This window comes from Plasmodium gonderi (genome assembly GCF_002157705.1).
Source record: "Plasmodium gonderi DNA, contig: Chr08, whole genome shotgun sequence".
Classification (NCBI taxonomy): Eukaryota; Apicomplexa; class Aconoidasida; order Haemosporida; family Plasmodiidae; genus Plasmodium; species Plasmodium gonderi.
The window spans coordinates 587,008-606,092 of NW_021628933.1; the positions used below are offsets into that span (position 1 = coordinate 587,008).

At 27.9% G+C, this 19,085-nt stretch overlaps 3 protein-coding genes across 3 annotated transcripts; 1 reads left to right on the top strand and 2 right to left on the bottom strand.

The window, feature by feature from the left end:
• Positions 1–5,903: 5,903 nt before the first annotated feature.
• PGO_081210 (hypothetical protein, conserved) lies at positions 5,904–8,588 on the top strand (the record flags this gene model as incomplete). Its single annotated transcript, XM_028687343.1, has 1 exon — positions 5,904–8,588. One exon carries the CDS (start codon positions 5,904–5,906, stop codon positions 8,586–8,588), a length of 2,685 nt encoding a protein of 894 aa, XP_028543144.1.
• A 2,471-nt stretch (positions 8,589–11,059) lies between these two features.
• Positions 11,060–12,901, bottom strand: PGO_081220 (hypothetical protein, conserved; the record flags this gene model as incomplete). Its single annotated transcript, XM_028687344.1, has 1 exon — positions 11,060–12,901. The coding sequence occupies one exon, from the start codon at positions 12,899–12,901 to the stop codon at positions 11,060–11,062; it is 1,842 nt and encodes a 613-aa protein (XP_028543145.1).
• Positions 12,902–14,698: 1,797 nt separating this feature from the next.
• On the bottom strand, positions 14,699–19,085 carry PGO_081230 (hypothetical protein, conserved; the record flags this gene model as incomplete). The annotated part of the gene is made up of 11 exons (XM_028687345.1): positions 14,699–14,754; positions 14,992–15,108; positions 15,459–15,939; positions 16,113–16,335; positions 16,523–16,584; positions 16,823–16,918; positions 17,114–17,296; positions 17,457–17,564; positions 17,704–17,778; positions 17,905–18,005; positions 18,215–19,085. The coding sequence occupies 11 exons, from the start codon at positions 19,083–19,085 to the stop codon at positions 14,699–14,701; spliced, it is 2,373 nt and encodes a 790-aa protein (XP_028543146.1).

Below are 19,085 nucleotides of genomic sequence, written 5' to 3' on the forward strand. Positions count from 1 at the left end.
CTGTTTGGTGCTCAGACAAGCAGTAAAAACGGAAGAAAAAAAGAAATAGAGAAAAAGAAAAACGAGAAAAAAACAGAATAAAGGAGGTTAGAAAAACCTTAAGGCATAGCTTAAAAGGGTTATATTATAATAATAAATTAAAAGTGTGTTTTTATTCTCATTTCCTCTTTGTTCATGCTTTTTTTTTTTTTTATTTAAAAAATTTCAGCGTTTTATAAGCAGAAGTATTTCTGGAAATTTCTCGGATGTTTTTTTTTTTTTTTTTTTTTTTTTTTCTTGCTCTCTTAGGGTTCATTTATAATGGTACGCTTGCTTTGCTTTATTTATTTACTTTTCCTTAACAAACTACTTTTGACATTCTTTTAAAAATAAACCTGCAGTGTTACTTTTTCTTTTTTTAAGCAACATAGAAAAAGAAAAGTTCTCAGCAGGTTATAAAATTATTCTACTTGAATCCTGAGAATTTAAAATAAGTTTATTAAATCTGCTACTGCAAATAAAAAAAAGTGCTAGAGAAACAAAACTCATGAACACAACATTAACGTGTGAGATATTTTTGTGTTATGATGTTTTATTATAAAACAATTTCAATTTGTTAAGATAGTTTATTTTTTCTCACTTTTTTTTTTTTTTTTTTTTTCCCTATATTTTCATGTGTTCACGGTGCATTCTGCACGTATGCATATAATTTATGAATATTGTTTTTTTCGTCCATTTTTTTGTCAATTCAAGTGAACCATGTATATATATATATTCTTATTGCTCGCCAACGCTGCTTCCATTCATCGCTTTTTTTTTTTTTTTTTTTTTGTTTTTTTTACCTTCTCGATTGTTTCATACATCAATGAATCTTCTGTTTATGCGAATAAAAAAAAGAAAAAAAAAAAAAAAACATATACACATAAACATACACAAAGTAGCTGGCTACATCTCTGTTGTAGTTGTTCTTTATTTCGAATAGATTACACCTTGATAAAGGTATATTTGCATCTTTTAGGATGAATAATTTCAGCATGAAACTTTTAAAAAGAGGAATATAATTCTCCCAATTTTCAATTTGACGAAAATTAATGAGGACTGAAATTAAATATAGAATTCGTAAATTCTAAATTTTGCACGTATATCATTCCTACATGTTTGTACGTATCCCTATGTAGTGTATACCTAACCTTTTAGAACCCTTTGTGTTAATATAAACATTTTGATTACTTTTTTTTTTTTTTTTTTTTTTTTTTGCTTATCTGATTTTATACAAAAACATAGTCATCAAGCCTTTTAAAAATTTAAAAATAAATGAATTAACGTGAATATATTAAGAGGTGGATGGTAGGGGTGAGAATGTATTATTAATAATGCAGAAAAAGGTGTTATAGTAAAATAATAAAAATGCATACACAGATATACAAATTAACTTATGTAGCGAAAAAAAAAAAAAAAAAAAAAAAAAAAAAAGATAAAATTCTATATGTTTTATACTTCATATTTTAAAAATATATGGTTATGAAAGGAGTAATATAACACTCCCTTCCTTCATAACCAGAAATGACTGATTGTTACGAGCACATTTATAAACAGACGTAATTGAACGAAAAAGAAAAAAAGAAAGTGTTTTTTTTTTTTTTCCACCTTGTTTAATCATACGACATTTTCTTTTTTTTTTTTTTTTTTTTTGCAACCTTTTTATATACACATTTTTTTTTTTTTTTCATTTTAGAGAGTAAATAAAAAGCTTATCAGGTAAAATCACACCTGACCTTGCATTTGTTTTCAAAACTATTCACTATTTACATATATCAATCTGTTAAGCATATGTAGCGCACATGAATAAAAGCTTACAGGCATGCATATATGTATATCATTATGCATAAATATTTACTTGAAAAAGGGTTTGCCTATATGTGGACGTTCCTGCTGTACATGTCCTGTGCTATATATTCCCCAAAACATAGCGGTCATTTGAAGTTTCTGAATTGGGGGAGAACTTTTGCTGCGAGATACATTTATTTTTTATTCACTTGTTTTAGTCCAAATACATTTCATATTCATGTTGAAGTAAATATTTTGTAATTCCTAAGGCAAAATTTTTATGGACTCTAAATAGTTTACGTGTATGTTATTGTAACATCCACGTTGTGTACATAAACACAAATGAACATTGTTCCCTTAGTGATGCCTGCGACGAGCGCATATCTCCTACAGAGGAACTACCGTACTTTTTGATTGTGTTAGCCCTATCATTGGGGCAATTCAGTAAATGTGTACATATATATATATATATATATATATATATATATATATATATATATATATATATTTATTTATTTATTTATTTAAGGTATCCCCCGATTATTCGTACTCATCTTTTGGTATGTATGTTTTTATAAAGATTAAGGTGAAATCCCTTTGCTTTTTTAAACCCATGAAGTTTTTGCAAGCATGTGCACAATGTATATGTGTATATGGCTTATTATATTATTTTTTATTTCATTTGTTGTGACAAAATTACTTGCTCTTTTGACTCTTCTAGTAAAATTAGGCCTTCTTTCTCCAATGAATTATTTTTTTTTTTTTTTTTATTGTCACATGTAGTATTCTATATATATAACACAAATATAAAGTGAAAAGCTAGAACAAATATATCACTGCCCTTTTTAAATTATGCTCGTCACAGCTTGGCCTCTATTCCAAGGCGATGGTGATTTTTACTTTTGCAGTAACATTTCTATCTTCAAATGAAAAAACATTTATGTTGCGCTTAAAAATGGCATTTAATATGTATAATGATTAAATCCATGTGAGCAAATGCATATTATATGCGTGTAATTATATATGACCCCACGTTGTGCTAATGGCACACAAAAAATATGCTGTATATATTTATATATATATATATGTACATACATAATACAACGTGAACCCTTTGCCTGCCATGTTAAAAGGGATCGAGCAACAGATATAACATAAAACGAAATTTACAAGCCTCCCCACTCTTGGAAAAGTTTTTGGGTTAAAAATTGAAAATATTTCGCTTTTCTTTTAAAAATATATATAATTTATTTAGTTAGGCATTTGTACGTTTACTTTAAATTATATTTATTATATTTATTAAATTTCATATAACTTTTTTTTTTTTCTCTCTCTCTCTTTTTTTTTTTTTTTTTTTTTTTTTTTTTTTATTAGCCCCTGAAAATGGAACAGAATTTTAAAACGTGAAGAAAGAAGAAAAACAGTTTAGCTAATCTTATTAAATAAATAAATAAATATATATATATATATATATATATATAACTGCTATACAAGAGTAAGAAATAAACATAACTTCCATTTTTAATAGTATATGTACAATTGAAGCAGGTTTTAAATAGCTATATCTGTAAAAAAAATATAATTCTCCTTCCCCCCTGAAGGCGACATATTAACTGCATATAGCAAAACATGTATGTTAACATTTGCATAAACATTTACATTTATAAGATGTAAACTCTTTTACACGTGCTGATGGGGCGAGAGGCACATGTGCTCACATCACTTCCACCCAAAGATGCATTGTTTGTATACAATGTGTTTATACATAACCTTACGTCCCGCATGATATTTCTTGCTATATATATATTTGACACATATTTATTACCTAAAATGTATATAAATATATATATATGTATATGTTCCAACTGAAGATGTATACGTACTCTACACGTATACATATGTTAAAATGAATTATTTGCATGCATCTTAATGTAAAGAAGGCAGAATATGCTGCACATTATAGGATTGTTTGTTTATATAACAACATTTTAATTGAGTGAGGAATACACATAATGTTGTTATTTTCAATTATGTAGGTTTTTTTTTTTTTTTTTATATCCACCACATTCCTAAATGAAGAAAACTTCTATCACATTAAATTTCCACATTTTGCTGCATGTTATAATGAAAACATTAAAACTTCACAAAAAAAAAAAAAAAAAAAAAAAAAAAAAAATTAAATATACAACTTTTAATTGAAGTAAAAGAGACACCATTTATAAATGTTATATAAGACTCTAACGTCATTATCCTGATAAGGTATATTCTGTTTATACATGTATACACATGATACATATTTTCATACTTGTGTGTTTATATGTTTCATTCCTCTCTTGACTCCCCACCCCCCCACACAAAAAAAAAAAAAAGAAAAAAATTACCCTATTTTTTATAAAAATATCCACATGAGAAAAGACATGGAATTAAGAGTTATTCTACAAAATACATATACAGAAATATGTATTTTGAACGTTATTTTTGTACAACAGTATAAGTGTATCATTAAAAGTGAATGCTGTTAATGAGGAAAAGAAAGTAAAAGTATTTTTTTTTTTTTTTCGCAACATATATGTAATTATATAAAATTTTGCAAAATATTTTTTTTTTTTTTTTTTTTTCTTCTTTCTCTTCCCCCACCTTGAGCTTTCAGTTGGCATTTTCCTCACATGGAATGAGTTAGAATTTTTTACGTCTATTGTTAATTTTTTTTTTTTTTTTTTTTTTTTTTTTTTTTTTACTATATCTTCATCATATAATAGTTATGGTTTTAATAGCTATCATTATATTTTATTATTTTATTTAATTTTTTTTTTTTTTTTTACCTTTACCATTCCTTTTTGTTTGTTTCCCCATTTATTTTTTGAAATTTGTTTTATTCAGAAAAATTATTTCTGAAAATATGTTCATTCGAGGAAAAAATAATAGGAATAAGAATAATTCATATATGATATCTAATGATATGTTAAAAAAAAAAATTTTATATATACAGATGGCATATGAATGTGATAATGGGTACTATGAACTGGAAATACCAGATATGCGTGAGCATATATTAACCATGCAAATATGCACACGTGAAATGTGTATGCATGGACTGCTGTATACGTATTTTCGTGCACTTATTTTGTATGTGTTGTGTAAACTTTTGTACATATTTGTACACATATACACATATTTATGCACACTGGTACATATATATATATGAGCATTTACTCAATTGTTCATGTAATCCCCAGTGCGCCATAATAGTGTATATAAATGCTTTTAATTTTCATGCGTTAACTTTCCTATACATGGTAAATACACACACATATTAATATACACAAAAAATGCCATGGTTTCAGACAAGCGTGAAACTGTTATTATTTTTTGACATTTTCAATTTTCTAATTTTTACCGTAAAAATAGAGTACTACATTTTAATAATTGTATGAAAATATAGCTGTTTATTATTTTTGTCTACTCACCTTTTTTTTTTTTTTTTTTTTTTTTCCACATTTTATTTAACCTATGTGTGAACTAGCATAAAAATCTTTAAATCAACATTTTAATACTTCAAATATAATTGTAGAACAATTTTCACATGCCGTATGAAGATATGTTATATATACATATTCTTGGAAATAATGATAATCGAGGCGTCCTAAAGCGCATGCTTTGATAATACGTTTATTTTTAAGTAACACAAATATTATTAGGGTTTGGCCCCCTTTTTTTTTTTTTTTTTATATTTCTATTGTAACGCATACTATATTAGAGTATAAACCATACATTCATATGTACATGAGTTGATGACTGTGAACATTTGTTGTATAAGTTGGAGTAGGTATTTTTAAAAAAAAAAATTTCCAGAGTTGACGAGGTATGTAAAAAAAAAAAAAAAAAAAAAAAAAAAAAGTACTTATCAAAATATACCCATATCGAAACGTATTGATAAATACGTACAGATTCTTATAAACACCGTGTTACACAGCGGTAAAAGTGTGTAAGCATATATGTTTTTGTATGCACCACTGCACGTATGTAGACAGGTGCATGTATAACAGAATCCGTACGAATCGTATGACAAAAGTTGCGAAATCGAGGGAAGACAAACAATGAACAACACAGATGAAATAAATAATGAAGAAAAGAGAATATGCCATCATAACTTGAGAAAAAACAGGAAACCTCGAAGTTATGATTTTGAATATTTTGATGAATCGTTAAATAAACCTAAAGGAAAAAGAAGGGGTAGAAAGAGAGGAAGAAAACCTCAAAATGCGTTAAATGTAATTAATAAAAGTACCAACTCAGTAAATGTAGAAGAAAGAACTAAGAGAAGATATAATAGAAAAAAAATTAAAGACACGAATATATGCGAACAAGAAAGTGTAGAAAAAGGAAAAAATGAGGATTTTATTTTACACAAAAATGAAAATGTAGTAGATAATAAAATAGTAGATGTACCAAAAGTACGTACAAAAGGGAGAAGAAGAAAAAAAAAAGATTTTAACATGAACCAAAACATGCATTTGTTTCATTCAAATGTACGCTTACGAAATGGTAATATTAAAATTGATAGAGTATGTGAATATTTAACATACAAAACGAATACCACGTGGAGATACATGGGATCAACTGTTAAATTTAAACTTGTAGATGATCAACAAGAGAAGTATATTTTTTTAAAAAACATGAAAAAACATATCATATTTGAAATAATCAAAATTGCAATGTTTGCATTGCTGAAGGTTAATTTAAATGATAACAATATTTACACCCTACATAAAGATAGAGAAAAAAGACATATTGGGGACTGTTACAATAAACGTAGAGATATTCGAAGTGGCAATAATTACCAAGTGGGTAAAAATGCCGGAAATAATTGCTTAAGTAGCATTGTTCATACTAGTATCGAAACACATTCAGGGAAAAATATCAACAGTAATAACGATCATTCAAACCGCACCTCCCATCATCATCATCATCAGCAGCAGCAGCATAATCATCATCATAATAAAAACAAATGTAGCAGTGGTAAGGGAGACCTAAGATATGCTCCTAATCCTAACCTCGCCACTGAGAGATCCGTAGATCAACATCAAGATAATTATACCCATTGTGGAAATCGTGAACAATGCAAAGATGGTATCAGCCGTGCCAGAAGCAACAGCTTGAAAAATAAATCTCCAAGGGAAAGTGTTATGTCTGTCTTAACACAGACACATTATGATGACACAGTGGAAGATATTGATAAAAGATTAGAAGAAAAAAATGACATACTAAATCAAGGAGTAACAGTTTCTGAAATACTAGATTTCGTAAAAGAGAAATATGAAAAACATTATGAAAGTGTTAAGCAATATATTGTAACAGCATTAAATATATATTGTGCACTAAATATATTTAAATTGATTAGAAGAGGCAGATATTCTATTTGCAGATTTGAACATTTTAACATATTTAAGGTAAAATATTTTAAAAAATATTATAAATTTTTTTATACCTTAAAAGGGGAAGAAGAAATTTTAATGAATATCAAAAATTATTTAAAATCTTTTTATTTTGGAAAACTCGGGAGAAAGCCTAGATCAATAGTGAATGGAAATGTAGCCCAATCGGCACACACCAATGGAATAAATCATGTCGAAAAAGATGATGGAGTCAAAAAAAGAGGAAGAGGAAAACCCCGAAAAAATCAAAAAACAAGTCTACAAATGAAGGAAAATCTAGAGAATCACCAACTGCAAAAATGCACAGACAGTGTTGTAATAAAGGAAGAACAAATTCATGTGAACAATTCTACAGGTATCCATATCCCTGAGAAGAATAGTATTATTGAAAGTGAAAATGTAGTGAGAGATATTATTAACCATTCGAATAATGAAGATAATACAAAAGTGCTTAGAAAAAATAGTAATATATATATAGAAGGTAGAGGAGTTGTTCAACCAGACCATGCTGAGAATAAAAATGATCTCCTACCAAATGCATTAGTAAACGATTTTAACATTGTAAGGAGAAGAATAAGAAGAACAAAAAATAATCAAAAGGAACCAAAAGTAATTATAAAACGAAAGAGAAGGAGTAAGCCAAACAATCATTTAACATCACATTGTGATGAGGAAAAAGTAAAAAATTTTCGTATTGATTTGAATAAAGTTAATATAAAATGTATTAAAGTAGTATACGGAATTAAACATTTTTTTTGTTCATACGATACCAAAGGAACAAATGATGAAGATTTTGAAATTATAAAAGTGCAAAAAAAGTATGATATGTTAAGAAAATCCAGCGTAGCAAACATGAATTTAAGATATAATCTTTTCAATAACTCAAAGAGATTACTAAATAAAAATAATAATAATCAGTATAATAATAATGAAAATCCATCCGTTAGTACGAAAAATTTACTATTAAGGAATAATAATGGCATAAACATAAATATGAACGTGAATAAAGATGAACAACAAATAACCAAACAACCGCAGTACGGAAAACAGAAAAAACAAAATTATGAAGATGATGTGGCGAAACATGAAAAATATAATTATGTCAATTTTAATTTAAGTTATAAGACCTTGAGAAAAAAAATGATTTGTGTAAGACATTATGTAAGTACAACCAAAAAAGAAGAACGCACTTTTAAGCAAAAATATGAACCAAAGACAAAAGATAAAACTCTCGCAATTTCGAATGATAGTTTAGTAAAAACTTGTTCCATAAATTCAAATTTATCAAATATTGTGAGTGTCGATGGATTGTCTTCCATGAATTTTGAAAGCCACGGTTCACATTGATAGGTCGTACATAAAAGAAAAGGGAGAATATGAAGACCAATGTGTGAAGCATATGAAGAAGATGAAGAAGAAGAAAAGAATAGGAAAAGAGAAAGACTAATAAAAAGATAGAAACAAACATTTTAATGAATACGAAGTATATAACAATGTTCAATATATACGTAAATTTTTTTGCACTCAATATTTAGAGCAACCTTACGAAAAAGAAAGAAAAAAAAATTATTGCATAAATTAGTATACGTATCCAGAAATATTTTGCGACTTCCCATACGTGCACGCAGACACAGAACAAAAAATATGCCATGATGAAAATATTTATGAGTGTATCTAATTGTACATATTTGAATATACGAAAAAAAAAAAAAAAAAGGAACAAAATGTACATATATATGTACATATATATATATATATATATATATATATATATATATATATATATATATATATATATATTCACATTCGCATGACTATTTTGTTAGATAGATAGAATTTTAATAAAACTCTATGGAGTGAAGTATCTGATCGAATCCCTATTATTTATTCCGTTCATATGTCTAAAGAAACGTAAAAAACAACATATCTGTTTTACTTTGGAACACAAGTATTAGCATACGCTGGAGTTAGAAATGTGTTGGTACATGCACATGTTACTTGAATTTAAGCATAAATATGCAGAACTGAGTGTGAAGAGAGGCCTGAGGGAAAAAATATAATGTCTGCATATTTTCGAGCGTTCGGTGATAGATCATGCTTTCTGTAAGGTACCAAAAATGGAAGTTAAGGGTGTTCAGAAGTGAGCGAAGTTTAGAAGCAACAAATTAACTATTCACAACATTTTCCATTATTTTTTTAAATAAAACAATGGAGTTTCATCCCACATAGCTATATATATATATATATATATATATATATATATATATATGTGCACACCTGTAGAGGGGTCTTAATTATGTTTTTATTTATTTTTACCATTTTGTCTTTAAAGGAAATTTCCATTTTTGTGCAACCCTTTACCCCACCACTTACTTACCCCCTATAAGTATTATGGATAATCAGTTGTTTTATGCTTCCGCCCATATAATTTATTTTTAATGAAAAATAAAATCCTTTTTTGTTCATTCCCGTAATTATAATATATGTATGCACAGTTATATGTTCATAACGGTAGTATGCATATTTTTTTTTTTTTTTTTTTTTTTTTTTTTTTTTTTGTTTTTCTTTTTTAATGAAAAACATTTTCAATTTTTGTTTTTTTGGGTTTTTTTTTTAATTTTTTTTTTTTTTTTTTTTTTCTTTTTTTTTTTTTTTTTTTTTTTTTTTTTTTTTCTTTTTTTTTTTTTTTTTTTGATCATCCCCGATCTCTTCTAATCCTTGCACATTTTTGCATTTTTCCATGCAAAAGATTTAAATTCATTTGTGTGCTTGAGTACACATGAAAGGGTTTGTTAAAAATAGTTTTCATTATATCTCTATCAGTATATATAACTATTCTGTGGTATGTACCTAATGTTATACATATATTATAAATATATATATGATAATTTCCTATTTCCTTTTTAGTTTGGGTATATATAGGGGGGTAGAAGGAGTGGGTATAAATTATTTTGAAAATCTGTTTACACATAACTTTTTATTCCATAAACTTTTTTTCAAATAATGTAAGACACACAAAAAAAAAAAAAATCATAAATATTCTCATTTGCAAATGATGATATATATTTAAAACTATGCGTTTTACAAGAACAGATATATACATTTGTGCACTTTGTATACTTCTTAACATGTTTCCATTTGATCATCCCTTAGAAGGTAAATATACAGTGTGGAGGGGAGGGGGATAATTTGCTTCTGAAATTAACGTTGTAGAGATAGGTCATAAATGTTAATACATTCCTTTTTAGAAGTGTAATGATAACATAGGTTTGTAGATTTTTTTTTTTTTTTTTTTTTTTTTTTTTTGCCAGTGCCCCGAATATTTGTCTAGTTTGTTTTTTCCTTCAATCTTTTATCTGTTTTTATTTGCCCATTTTTATTTATCTCTTTTTATTTACCTCTTTTACTTATCTGTTTTTATTTTTTTCCCGCTTTTCTGTTTCGAACTCCACGTTTTCCTATGGGGACTCTTTTTATATACCAATGAACAAAGCACACAAAAAAATTAGTTTTTCAAGTTGTGCGTTTAAATTAATGGTTGAAATGTTTTTCTTTAATCGTTTGAATTATTCAAAATAACAAAAAAGGAACAAATAAAAGACGCAAAAAAGGAACAATTAAATGACGCAAAAAAGGAACAAATAAATGACGCAAAAAAGGAAGCAAATAAAAGACGCAAAAAAGGGGCAAATAGGAGCAAAAAAATAAGCAAATAAATGACTCAAAAAAAAAAAAAAAAAAAAGGCAGAATTGTTACCGTACGACCACACAACCACAGGGTTGAGTACCATAATTAAGGAAATGAGAAAACTATGCCCTTAGGTAGTCTTCGCCTTAGTTTTGTAAAAAGATGGGACGGCGTAGAAATTTACAAGAATGTAAAAAAGAGCTAAAAATAAGGCAACCATAAGAAAATGCAAATAATGAAAAATGTATGATATGGCCATGGAAAAGGTAATAATGACATTTTTTTGATAAAAATATTTTTGTTTTTTATGGTTAGGTATTTTATAATCTGTTATGAGAAATTTCGAGTCAGTCACTACATGTGAATTTATAGTTATTTTTATGTGATTAACAAATTTTTCTATTTCATCTTGGTACACAAAAAATTTAATAAATTTGTTGAGACTTTCATTTAAACGGGAAAGATTGTCGTTTCTCATCATTTGATTGGTATATATGAGAATATTATTATATATCTCTTTTTCATCTATATTTTCTTCCTTGAAATTTTTTAAATAAAGGTAAATAACCTCAAATATGCTTTTGGTATTTTTCGATACATTGTCTGCTTTTATCTTTTGTTCTATCATGGGTGTTTTGCTAAGAAAAGTGGAAGTTTTTCCTTTTGTACTTAACGTAAAAGTGTGTACATTTTTTAATTCAAAATATTCATGCAGTTTTGGTAAATGCTGATTATAAATTTTTATTTTTTCAGTTGTAGTTTGTATTTCTTTTCCATGGTTATTTTTCATTACTCCTTTTAATAAATCATAAAAACGTAACAAATGATCCGGTTGTACCTTGTCACTTTGATGAATATAAAAACTTGCATCATTTAAATTGTCTAAGCACATTACAAAATCGATATTTTCTTTAAATATAACATTGACAGAATCAAGAAAATTATCAATACCAAAATAGTAATTGGTAAATAAAAATAGCATGTTATAATTTACATCTTCCTTTTCATACACATTGGAAAATAATTTTATTAATTCCATCATTACAATAATGTGTGAATTTGTTGATGTACTATGCGAGGGGTGAGAACTTATAACACTAAAGACATTGTAATCTACTGCTATTATAATTGTTTTTCTTTTTGTAAAAAGAAAAGTTTCATTATTTTCTTTTTTATTAAATATAGAATGGATGTTAATATTATCTTTACTTAAAAAATAGAAAATATTTTTTGAAGCTATTTTATTCCTATGATGATTTTTTGACACTGGCACAATACTTATATTTCTGGTTAAATCAAAGAGGCCAAAATTGCCCTTGTAATTTTCATAAATATGTTCTATCTCTTTATTATTTTTTATAAAATATATGGGTTGCTTTAGTTTAAAATTTAGTAATAACCCTTGAATGAATAAAATTCTCTTTTCTAGAACTTCATCGTTAATGTGATCATTCTTCTTCAATTCCCCAGCATGGGTGATTTTGTTAATTCGAAAATATTCCTCCTTGTCTATTTGCAGATGTTCTGGCACTATTATGACCACACAATTACTACTGTTTTTTAAAATAAAATGTAATAAAAAATAAAAATTTTTCGCGTGCACTATTTCATACAAGTAGATAACCCCATGATATTTAATTATCTGCCGTGTGTTCACATATTTACTGATAAATTCAATCTTTTCTTTTATTAATCTCTCTATTCTTGTTTCATCTTCTATATCTACTAAATTATCTATTGTCAAATTATCTCCCTCAAATGTTATTTCTTTATAGAGGTACAATATATTTATTAAATTACCCTTAGCCACATAATTATTTGTTCCTATATGCACATTATTACTATCCACAAGGTGTACAAATGGATATCCCTTCGTTTCGTGTACCCCTCTAACCAATTCATACTTAAAAATAAGCAGAAGAGCAGTAAAAATGGGGAATAAAACCTGAATGCTCCTACTGTATATTTTCATTGTTACACTTTAGTTATCTCTTCCTTTGGTGCCTCTATCCGTTACAAGCTGCTATGTACATGCAACCCTTGCAAATGTGGTACATGTATATATGCACATGTATATATATATATATATATATATATATATGTACATACGTGCATATGCTCCTTTGCGCACATGTAAGCCTTATGATGTTTCAGAGATCCTCGAGTATTATGCAGTTATGTAGATGTAGTTTCACAGGTACACGTGACTCGTCACGTTTATCTCATCATGCATAATATTTTTTTCTATCATGCATTTTTTTTCTAATTTTTTCAAGGAAATGTATAACATAGCTAAAAGTTTGTGCACCTTTCCCTGTCACTCCAAAACTGACATTGGAATAACGAAGAGGGGGAGGGGGGAAATGAAAGAACTAATGGGTTAATTAATGGGTTAATTAATGGGTTAATTAATGGTTAATTTATGAGCAACCGACGGAAAAAATGAAAGAGTGCATACGAGAACCAATGCTCAAATCTGGAGGCGTAAAATTATTGGGTAGCCACATTAGTGAATGTTCCAATTAATGGCAAAAAAAAAAAAAAAAAAAAAAAAAAATGACCTAAGGAACGCAAGGGACAAATAATCGCCCTGAATAGGTATGCAAAAAAAAAAATAAAAAAAAAAAAAACACATATATATGTACATATATATATATATGTATGTATGTATATATATTTACAAATAAAAACAACGTAAGAGAAAAACAAAGCAAAAAGTAAGATAAAATAAAAATAATGTTAAAAATTAAGGCAACATAAAATGATTAATGACGACACAAAATTTTACATTTCCTATTATGCCCCGCGTTTTACTATATAGGAGCTGTTCCATTTAAAAGGGGGGAAAGGAGGAATTTTGCTGAAAAAAAAAAAAAAAAAAAAAAAAATCTATAAATACATACAAATTTATATCACTTTAGTGACCTTAAAATGAAAAATATATTGTTGGGTCTCTTGGCTGAGATAAAACCTGCATATTTTTTTATAACACAGAAATTGTACACCGCAAGGTGCTATAGTTGTTTCATGCGCTTGCACGTGTGCATATAATGTAATCATATTAATGTGCATATATACATATTCTCACATATTATTTACATTACGTTTTGGTGCAATATGCATGTGTGTGTGTGTAAGTTTATGTGTGCACGTGTATGTGTGATGGGGGTGATGAGGGTGTTACTTGAGAATTAAGGTCAAAGGTATAAAGCACATATAAGTATATATATATATATATATATATATATATACACATATGTATATGTACATGCCTAACCTATAGAAGCAAATTCAAGACCCTCGCATGGTCTCACAATCATATCATATTCAATTATCCAAAAATTATATACATGTTGTTCATATTTTTCTGTATTACCAATTTGAGCGCGAATTCATTAAATATATCTGCCAAATGGCTAGTCACATATTGTAAAAAAAATTGTTATAGTAATAACTTACCTAACATATAATATACTACAAAATGTCATGAGGTTTCGAAATTGTGATCTTTTCCCTGAAATTATTTACTCTCCATAATACGTGTTATCCTATGCGTAAATATCATAGCACTATGGATATACAAAATTACGTTTGTATATACACTATATCTTAAAAAATGAAAAAAAGTTACTTGATTTAAATTAAAAGATATCTCCAGATTACTTTCAGTACATCCAAAAATGACAGCATAAAAATGTTAAAACCTTACTCTTTCTTTTCCTTTTTTAAAACAAAGTAAAATACTAGACATGGCAATTTACTGACGTTTTTAGCATCTGCAGATATGGTACTTGGGTACGCTTCCATTTTGAGACCAAGGGTTAGCTACTAAAAAAGGGTATCGTATAGACAGGGGGTAAAGGGGGGGGGGGTTGAAGGAGTTATGAGATTCTTACGTATCTACCTTTTTGGTAAAAGGAAAAATATTTAAAAAGTAAAATAACTAAATAATTAACTAACAAAATAAATAAATAAATAAAGCAAGCTTCCCTTGGGTGTAGACGCATCGAAAAGCAAACATATTAAACGGTAACACAGATGTGCGTGATAATGGACACATACCAGGGGCCTCTCCATAGGAGTAAATGTACCGAATGTTCACAATATCCTTTACATCCATACTCTTTAAAATTTCGTTCGAGACGTAGAACTGAACATCACTGTAATTTACACCTTCTTCTGAAAAAGTTAATCATATAAAATTAAATAAATATAAATGTGTGCCTCAGTGCTGATATTATTTTTGCATAAATATGCACATACGCAGAGTTTGAGAGTTTTAGATATGTAGGGGATGGGGAAGTAGTAAATTTATTCTTCCTACAATATAATACGTTCAGTTATCTATTATATATGTGCAGTGTATTATGCATGTTGATAGCTAACTAGGAGAGAAATGTAGAGCAAAAATGTGTGTTTTTTTTTTTTTTTTTTTTTTTTTTTCTCTCTTTTTTCTTTCTCCATTTTTCTCCCTCTATTTCTCCCTTTTTATTTCACACTTTTTTTTTTCATGTTTATCTCCTTATTACCCTTATAATTTCTAAACTTCTTAACATTCAGATTATTTCGATCAATGACCTTTGCTTTGATATAATTTATTAATTTGATATCCCCATGATACTTTTTTTTTAAATTATTTTCTCCTTTTTTCAAATAAAAAGAATGAATTACACCACATTTAGTTTGTGCTGTCTCTTCAGTCTTTTGTCGTATAAATGCAAAATCTTTGTTTTTATTCGACTCCATTTCTAATAATTTTAAATATTTTTTGTATAGCAATTCGTATTTTTTCTTTATCAAATTATATTCATTAGTTATATTGTGTATAACTTTTTCTAAGCTTTGTGTTTCCCCTACTTGTACATTATAGTTAAATTTGCTTATGTCAAAATCATTACATATGTTTACAAATGAATTACTTTCATCTATTACTTTTGGTTTGCATTCATCAACACATGGAATATGACTTTTATTGATGTCCATATGATCAATAGTATCGGTGCTATCTTCCTGTTTTATTAAGAAAAAAAAAAAAAAAAAAAAAAAAAATGTTAATTGTAAAAATGGTACTGAAGGAATAAAAACACCAATCTATAGTGCGAGCTGGATACATGTTCTCTGTGTACGTTTAGTAAACGTATTTATGAACAAACATTTTAATATGTCTTTATTATAATCTATACATTTAATTTGTACTTCTTGAACTGATTTATTTTTTCCCTTTCTTTCATAAAATATTTCAGGTAAGAAACCTGCTTATTTAATGTATGAATTTTTTTTTTTTTTTTTTTTAATCCTTTAAATAATTCCAGGTTCGTTTTTGATAAAAAATAGCACTTCTCATTACTTTCAAATAATTTATTTTTAATCCTCATGTAGTTATCTAAAATTGTGTCACTCTGATGTCTGTTTGGTGCAAAAAGTAATTAGGTGTTAAAATAAGGAGGTGTTCAAGTGTTCACATGCTGAGATAGTAAAAAAACATGTGTTCAGTTCTACATTTTGATGACGATTTGTACATTTCTCTATTTTGTTATTTCATATTCGTCATTCATTCATGTGTAACTTTTGTCTTTATGTTTCATTGGTGTACCTGCCAACAACTTCCTTTATCCCCTGGTAAGGAACTGTTCTTTTTCGTGCTATGTATTTTTTCTAAGCATTTGAAATTGGGTGGAAAATGGGTGAAAAATGGGGAAGGAAAATTTTATTTTTCCGGAATTTGGTCGATTTAGTACTCATACAAGTTTTCACTCAAATTTTCAAAAAAATGTATTTCCCTATCTGTCTTTATTTACTTTATGTACAAATCATAGTACACCGTAATTCTGTATACGTGTGTATTTTCATATGCATGTACGTTTGTGTGTATATTTTTTTTTTTTTTTTTTACCCCTATTTTTACGGAAGGTATATGAACAGTCGTCGGAAGTTGTAGTTGTGTGAGGAGGTCACTCTTTTCTAAAATTAAATTGTTGGCAATTTTTAGCTAAACCGTGGAAAATGGGGAGAGTCAAATCAGCACATAGTTATTCGTGTGGGCATATATACATATACATATATATTGGAAAGTGCGTATGGTAGAGCACAAGGGGGAAAATCTCATAAGATTACTTTCGGAATCTTGTGGCACTCACTCATTTTCTGCCTTTTTTTTTTTTTTTTTTTAAGTGTTTTTTATTACTTTTCCTTTTTGTTGTCTAAGCTTATCAATTTTATTTTTGATCCTTTCCTGTAAAAGATGATTTTCATTATTTATTTTGTCATTTAACGAATTTGCCATGTTTAATTCTCTCTTCAAATTCTTTATTTCCTGTTCAAGGGCATTCTTTATTTTTCCATCATTTTCTCGTTCATTTTTAAATTTCTTGAGAAGGAAAAAATATGAGTAATAATTAGGTATGTGGAGAGGGTGTAAAGGATGTATGTTCTTATTCAGGCGTACGTAAATATATGCATGTCCATGTGTAGGAGTATATACAAGTATATACACATATGTGTATTTTCTTTTGTTTTGTCACTTAAACCTTTGACATATGCATTTCAAATTCGTAACTTTCAATGAGTTTGTTCATCTCCGTTTTCTCCTCTTTTATTTGGTTTATCCTTTTATTCAAGTCTCTTATTTCTTGGGCCTATAAAAAAAAAAAAAAAAAAAAAAAAAAAAAATTTGTTAAGAGCATAATGTCCCGTTTTGTTTTGTTTTTTTTTCTTTTTTAAATTCACTTCACATATGTGTGTAGGTGTATATGTTTAACTGTAACTCCTTATTACCTGTTCGTCGTTATTCTCAACGGCTGTCTCCAGTTTGATGCTTAAGTTTCCGTTTTTTTTGTTTAGTTTGTTTATCTACGCGTGGAGGAGAAAATGGCAATCGAGTCGAAATCAGTTGACAAACATGTGGCAATAAATTATCATGCAAGTGACAAACATGTGGCAATTCGATAGTTTTGAAAAGACGGAGAGCTGACATACCTCCTTTACGTATCTACTTATAGTTTCCCTGAGGTTGAACTTCAAATGTTCTATAATTTTTTCGAGCAATTGTGCGAGGTCCTTGTTATCCAAGAACTCACCTGGTAAATGCAGACAAAGGGGGTTGTATATAAATTTCTTTTTAAATATGCAAATACGTGTGTGCATGTATATATATATATATATATATATATATATATATATATGCTTGTGTGTATATGCATCTAGACATACACCCCTACATACACACACGTACTCGTACATACACCTATGTGCACAGGGGTATACGCACGCTTGGGCTCAAGCCAACCTGCATCAATTTCTTTGAGAACATTTTCGTGCTTCTTCAATGGAGCAGTGAATGTTGAATTTTCCATAGAATCCATGTTCAGTTTTGTCGTATATTTTTTTGTCCCATTTTTCTTCCTTAACATTTCTAGCAGATTTTTTTTTTTTTTACTAGAATTGTTATATGATAATAATTCAGTGTCACTAAAATATTCTCTCGATATATTATGTGAGTCCCTTTTATATTTGAAGCTACTTGTATATCCTTTAACAAATGAAAATTCTCCAGTATCAAAAGAATGTATCATATTTATTTTGGCAATGTGATTAGTCTTTATCACAAAAGCATTCGTCTCCATAAATTCCGATGCGTCTTTTCTTTCTGCCCGAGTATCATCGAAATGTGTATATCTTTTATTTACAATTTCGATTAAGTCTTCCTTTCTGGAATGTTGTTCATGAGTATGTACACATGCTTGAGGAATACTATGCTTCGATTCCATATGCTGCTCCTTCTTCATATGACCCTCAACACAAAGATCATTTTCGATAAGATTTTCCAAACTTCCCCCCTTTCTCATTACAAGGCATTCATTGTTCAGACATTCCGGTTTTTCCTTTTCACTGGAACATGATTTGTTGAAATAGAAAAGACTTTTTGTTTTTTTAATTTCGTTAATTATTTTGTTGGTATTTGAATCAGACGCATCATTTTCATAATTTAACGGAAAGAGAGATTTATGATTTTCTAAACTATCGAATGTCTTTGATAATTCACTTGAAAAAAAACTTTTAAGTTTATTATAATTGGGGTTCTTGACATCATTGCTTTCGGATATTTTGTCTAGCAAATTGATTATGCTGATTAGCTTTTCTGTATTTTCTTTGTTCAT